The sequence below is a fragment of the Puma concolor genome, chromosome A1, assembly GCF_028749965.1.
Source record: "Puma concolor isolate L17-30 chromosome A1, mPumCon1.1.hap2, whole genome shotgun sequence".
NCBI classification, from domain to species: domain Eukaryota; kingdom Metazoa; phylum Chordata; class Mammalia; order Carnivora; family Felidae; genus Puma; species Puma concolor.
In genome coordinates, this window is record NC_141667.1 from 95,590,797 (window position 1) to 95,597,795 (window position 6,999).

General features: G+C 36.6%; 1 protein-coding gene across 10 annotated transcripts in view; it reads left to right on the top strand.

Annotated features, from left to right (window-relative positions):
* SSBP2 (single stranded DNA binding protein 2) overlaps positions 1 to 6,587 on the top strand; it is a 322,394-nt gene extending 315,807 nt beyond the window's left edge. For all 10 annotated transcript variants that reach the window (XM_025924980.2, XM_025924976.2, XM_025924977.2 and 7 more), the window contains one exon: positions 5,987 to 6,587. In XM_025924980.2, the coding sequence (XP_025780765.1) occupies positions 5,987 to 6,016 (30 nt within the window). In that variant the 3' untranslated portion in view covers positions 6,017 to 6,587. The remainder of the gene's footprint in view (positions 1 to 5,986) is intronic.
* Positions 6,588 to 6,999: the final 412 nt, after the last annotated feature.

The window sequence follows — 6,999 nt, forward strand, 5'->3', positions numbered from 1 at the left end:
ACTATTAGAATTTGAAACTGTGGCTAGTAACAAATATGCTTTTGCATGGAGTAGCTGCTTTGAGCCTAAGATTGGGTGTTCTGTGGGTTCTTTTACTTCTTCCTATCAACCTAACACCTCTGCGTGGGATAAGACTTTCCCTGTTTTTAGACTTTAGTTCTGTTAAAACTAGAAATAAAATTATACTAATCTTTATCTGTATAAATCTTATACTGATCTTTATCTGTACATGATTAGTGAGGACAAAGAATGTACACATAAAAATTCATATAAAAAAATCAGAAGACTAGCTTGTCATAATGCTTAGGATTATAGGAACCATTTTTTAGATACTGGTTTTCACTAGTTTGCTTCAAGACTATGGACAAAAATTAAATGGACTACCATTTTAATTAGTTAATGTTGGCTTTATCTAATTAGAAACATTTATTTCCTTTCTTGCTAATTCTTTCAACAATAAAATGGTATAATTCAGTGAGGTATGTGATACTTAGTTTAGTCCAACATTTCTTGAGCCTCTAATATGTAACGTGCTTGGTTAAGGACAAAGTATTCTGAGATAAATATAACACGTCACTAACCTCAAAGAATGCCATTTGATGGGAAGAACATGGTTAAAACTAATTAAACCCTAAGTCAGATTAATAGGTGTTATAATAGATATAAGCCAGTTTGTTTTTTAAGTATAAAGGAAATTATTAATTTGGGATTGGAGAAGAAAACTTTTTTAAAAGGTCCCACATGACTGTTGTTTCGGGGACAGGGACAACAGACCTCTCCCCTCTCCTTTCCTAGATTAGTCCTTGGTGACTGCTGCCTTGTTATACTTTCAGCAGAGAGGTGCCACTTTAGAGCTGGCATCAGAGAGCTCTCCATGGGGATCAAAGAATCAGATATCACAGGACCTGAAAAACTTCTTTGCATGGAATAAATAAGAGCCTCACCCTTTAACCTTAACTGGACTATGCACATGCAAAACAGTCAATCTTTTTCTAAGTATGTGCATAGGAAAGAGAGCATCTGGAGCTGGGCTCCTCCCATCCCTGACTCCTGGCCCAGCCTTACTATTCCAGAAGCCAAGAAGAAGGTAAAATGCCAGACTGCTGTATAGAGTTAGCAGAAAACAAAAGCTCCCTCCCATCCCTTCCTTCCCTCTGTCCTGTCCCACTTGAAAAGCCCCCAAAGGAAAAACAATTGGATGATGATTGAGGAACTGTACCACTACCTGGAGACAGTGCAGCCTTGTAAGCATGTCCACACTAGCTGCTCCACTCTTTTGTCTGCCCGTTGAGGACTCTGCTGTATTATGAATGATGCAATTGTTATCCATGGCTTTCTGCATCACATCACCACACATTTTTGTTTAGACCTTTTTAAAAGTTCAAGAAATGAGGAGCAGAGAGAAAGGAAGACAAAAGACAAATCTGAGGCATTAAAGTAAATTAAAGTAAAAATAGGCTAGGTATCCAATAAGTTAGCTTTCCCGTAATCAAGGAAAAATAGAACCATATAAAGAATTCAAAAAGAAATCATTTTTGAATGAATGAACATGTATGTTCTAGTGTTTTTATAATGTATATAACTCTGAAAAGCACATACTTTGGAGTAGTCTGCCTTTTGAGGATTTGTCAGTCCTATCTTGAAGTCAAACCACATAAGGAGGCCTGGAAAGAGTGAACATCTACTGAGTGCTTTTTATGTAGCAGCCACTATCCTAGTCACTTCACACATGCTACTTCATTTAATTAATATTTATAGAAACAAAATACCCAACCCAGAGTCAGAAACCTTGCAGTGCCAACATGCAACTCATAGAAAAATCTGAATCAAATGTTTCACTACTCAGCCTTTTTTTGGAATCCTAAACAAGACCATTATTTCAAGAAACAAACACGCCCCCTAGTGTTCAAATTCTGTAAAATGTTTGTTTTTGAAAATCTAGAATGCAAAAAGGCTTATTTCAGAAAGTAGTTTTTCATGCTTCTCCTGTAAAGAAAGCAGTTAGTCTTATTTATTGAATTAATTTAGCAGAGTATTTTACTCCATGGCAGTGAACGGTAATCAATTGAATAAAAGTGATATTAAAAATCATGGTCTCTACTAGGAATTATAAACAAGATGATAGGTCGTCTCCTATTACCCTTACTCCCCTTAGTCATTTTCTGTTATAAAGGTATCATATACATCCAAATTTTCTTTTATACAGTCACATAAACACTGAATTTATTTCACTTTAGTTCAGTTCAGAGTCGCTGCACTATTCTTTATCTCTCATTAAGAAAATAAAATATATCTAGATGCTTAAAAATAGAAATGATGTAAGATCTGAAGTGTTCTCGAAGTGTGTAAACAGGAATTTATGCACACTGTGCAAAGACTGAATGGGTGTTTGGTGGGTTCCATGCTTTGTGAACTGTGTATAGTAAGGGGAAAATCACAAATTCGCTAGTTTATACCAAGGCATGCCATTTCAAAATATATTTACATAAAAAAGTAAAACCAATTAGTGTACATTTGAAATTATATCTTTAGGGTTTTGTTTGTTTGTTTGTTTTTGTTAAACCAAACAGTTAATGACTTTGTAAGAGCCATTATATCATCTGATTAAGGAGAACCAGACTCACAGAATTGTTTGGAAGCAGGGCAACCTCATATCACAGCGTTTTGGCACAAACATTACAATACATCATCCCATATTGATGCAGCAGTACAATAGAAACATTGTAGTGTCGTCTCCGGACAGTACACCATGAATATTTTATGTCTCTAGATACGAGACGCCATTTAACACCTACTCTTCCTTTACTTTAGGAAAACCGTAAGCCACTTCTCTTACATGTTGAAGAATAGTAATCAATACCCGAATTCCTTTTTGCTTGCACATTCTGTGAGTCTTCCTAGAAATTTGTAATTTCCCTTATTTTACTTGGATGAAGCAGTTTCAATAAAAGCAGTAGCAGATGAGCAGTTTACAACCTCAGCAGTGCAAACAGCACATTGCCCATATGGACGCTCACACATCTATACATATCTACCAAACCAAATACACTTAGAGCATCACTTTACAGTTACTGGTACTATTCAAAAATTATATTAAATGCTTGGGACTTCTTCTGAGTTGTATTGCGTGAAGCAGATGCTTCTATCTTTTCTGACTGAATCTAGCCCTTATTTTTTTTTAATCCTGATCATTCAGAATGTGTATGAAAAGAGATAGTTTCTAGAGTTAATTATGACTTATCTAGAAATTTTTTTTTCAGAAACTTCTTTTGAAGTGCTTTCTGAAATGCTTCAGTATCTTTTACTGTTTTTAGATGATTGCCACCATATACCCATAAAATCCTTTTTCTTAAAACAGTGATTGATGATCTTGCTATGGTTTTTTTTTTTTTTAATTTTTTTTTCAACGTTTATTTATTTTTGGGATAGAGAGAGACAGAACATGAACGGGGGAGGGGCAGAGAGAGAGGGAGACACAGAATCGGAAACAGGCTCCAGGCTCTGAGCCATCAGCCCAGAGCCTGACGCGGGGCTCGAACTCCCGGACCGCGAGATTGTGACCTGGCTGAAGTCGGACGCTTAACCGACTGCGCCAGCCAGGCGCCCCTTGCTATGGTTTTTAAATTTAATTAAAATAAAATTTTGATTTTAAAATTTTCAGCTCCTAAATTGCTCTAGCTACAGTTTAAGAGTTCAGTAGCCATATGTGGCTAATGACTCTTACATTGAACAACAAACAGAATAGAATGTATCCATCATCACAGAAAGTTCTATTGAACAGCACTGATGGGATCACCACTTTTATTGTAATAGTAGCCATAGAAAGCATAGATTACACTTTCCCATGCCCACTTTGCCATATTCTCTAATTTCTTCTATTTAGTAAAAGCTTGGTATCCATGTATTTTCTTTTTTAATTCTTCCCCCTAAAGGTCATATATGCAAATGTAATTCTGTTTGTGAAAGGCTGTGGATAGTTCACTGAAGCTTGCTGTCATTATTTATAATGGGAGATTTGCACGGTATCTTCTGTTGAAATGAAGGCATATCCCCCTCTGGCACAGGGACAAGGTGGGCTCCATTTCATCAGGTTTTGTCTGGTTGCTTTGGGATTTAGGTATTGCTTTGTTCTGCTGTGCTTTTTTGCTGCCACTATCAAGGGTGAAGACGAAGAGGTTTTTCTGTCAAACTGCATCCCCTTCTCTTTGGAAGTCTCCCCCTTTTTATCACCCTACTCACAATCCAACATTAGAGTCAGTGACATATATAATTTAGCTTTCCTAAAAGGAAATTTGAGGCTATTAAGTGATTATCAAGTAGATTTTCCATGATTTGACCTGCATTTAAAGGATTAACAATCATCCCCCTATGATCCAGTGACCCGTTTTCAAGTCCACTCATCCACCTTTTCTTAGGATCAATGACGGTTTTGGCTTGAGCCTAGATTTACCCCTAATGACTTTCTGTCCAGACTTCTACCAGCTGAGCCATTCCCCAGGGCATCCTGCTTTCCCTGTAAAATCTATCCTTCTCTCAGTACACACCTTACACCTCATTTCTGGTTCCTGCAGTACCTCAGCTCATCTAGAATTTACTTCATTCGGTTTGGCCTGCTCTCTTTTTTAAAAGTTCACACTCCCCTTTCCAAGATCATTACTTTTCCTTTGGAATGCCCTACTGCCTGGAACCAATGTCCTTGACTTCACCTGCCTCTTTCCATGAGGCACAATCCTTATCAACATGTTTAAAGGAATTCTCCTTTGGCCTGGTCCTCAGCAAATATTTTTTTAACAAAACATTTAAAATATCTAAGGGTTTACATTTACATTTTCATCTAGAAACCCTGTTCATCTGGAGATCATTGCCATTTGGGAGTGGATGCCCTCCCCACATCTCAGACAGTCTGGCACTATGCTGTCCAAGATGGAACCCACCAGCTACATGGGAATATTTAAGTTTAAATAAATTAAGTAATATTAAAATTACAGTTCCTCAGCCAAACTAGCCCATTTCAGTGGCCACAGTGGCTACCTGTGGCTAGTGTCTTCTGTGTTGAACAGCACAGAAGAAAGTGTTGAAGAAAGTTCTGTCAGACAGTATTGCTCTGGAGCTTTTCTGTCACACACAGTCCATTCCTCAAGAATACAAGTGTAGATAGGCATAATCATCACAAGAATTGCCATCTGTTCCTCTCTCAATAATTTCTGAAAGCCTCACCTTTTACCAATTGTCAGCCTCATCAAACTGAAAGGTTATGTGTAACAACAGTACCCCCTGCTCCCACCCTCAAAATATTGTGGACTGAAATTGGAACCACAGATTAGAGGAAGACACTTACATCCTTAAATGTAAATCAGACTCTTAAGTATTCTAAATACTTTATGAGAACGTCCTAGGGCCAGCTGGGAGTTGTTTTTTGTTTTGCTTTATTCTGTTTCCCTTACACTATTAATTAAACATTTACTGAACACTTTCTGTATATTCAGTAAATACATGGTTTTAAAGATTTTAGATTTAATACTCCCCAAGTTCCTTTAAGATAAATGCTATTATTAAACCCATTTCACCCATGAAGAAACTGAAGCACAAAGAGGTAATATAGTTACTAAGTTTACATAATTAGTAGGTAGTTAGGCTGTCCCTCATACTTATTTCATTATGGATTGGATTTACCCAGATTGTTACAAATGCCCACAAAACATGAATCTGGCTAGAAGGAGACGACTGAGGGCCTGGGTAGTTATCAGCCATCTGAGTGCAGAGAGAGAGGGAGACTGGTCGCTTTCCAGAGGAAATATTATAAATTTCAGGACTTAGTCAATTCTATATAAATTTACTCTTTTATAGCTTCTTATTTTTATGTTAAAGGCTTGAGCATAAAAGATTTCAAGACGTTAAAATCCATGGTTACTACTGTTTACCAAGAAGAACATTAGTGGTCTGTAAAAGAATTATTGTTAAAATATGGATTCTTTTTTCTTTCTAGTACTCCCCTAGCATGACAATGAGTGTGTGATCCATTACCAAGTCTCCTCATGAAAACCACAGTGAGTCAGCCCTTCACAGAACTACTACGGAAGAAAATTATTCATCACAGTGTACAGTTAAACAAAGGAATCTCAGTCACACCAAACCAACCTTTTTATTTCCTGCTCTCTCCCCTATTTTTTGAAGAAAGCGGGTCCAAACGTGATTCAAACAACTGTACAGAGCGGCATATTAGAATTGCCCTAAACTGAACTGCAAATAATTATCTGTGTATGTATATGTGTGGGTCAGAGAATGTATTGTATATGTGTATGTTATACGGACATATGCACATACATACATTGACCCACAGGACATTGTAAAATATTATTACATGACATCTTAAGTAGAAGTAAGTAGGGACTTTTATTCCATCCTTTTTTTCACGTTTACATTTTAATTATTAAAAGTTGCTCCTGCCCCTCCCTGAACTATTTTGTGCTGTGTATATCACTGCTTTATATAAGTTATTTTTTAAGGTGAACTCAGATGTTATGGTTTTGTAAATGTCTGCAATCATGGATAGGAATAAAATTGCTTATTTGAGAGCTTTCATTAAATTGCGTCTGATGCAAGTTACCCTGTGAATTACAAAGTGTACTGTCTCAAAAAAAAAAAAAAAAAAAGAAGAAGAAGAAGAAGAAGAAGAAGGTGTGTCCTCATCCTCTGTCAGATCAAACAATTTCTCAGTTACCTTTAGTGAAAAGTATTTTGTAGTTTTTATTTAGGAAAACTACTTCAACTGGGGCCCAACATCATATATTTCTGCAAGAATTGCTTTAGATGGAATTCTTGATTTGTCTTTGATGATACAGAAAATCATTAATTAGCCCCACCTGCTTAGACCATAGCAATAAAATGACAGGGGTCGTCATATTTTTAGAAATATATTTTCTGTCTAACATGATGGAGCCCAGAAGTGATAACAAAACCATTTGCTTGAAATTGTCACTTCTCACCAGGAATAGTAGA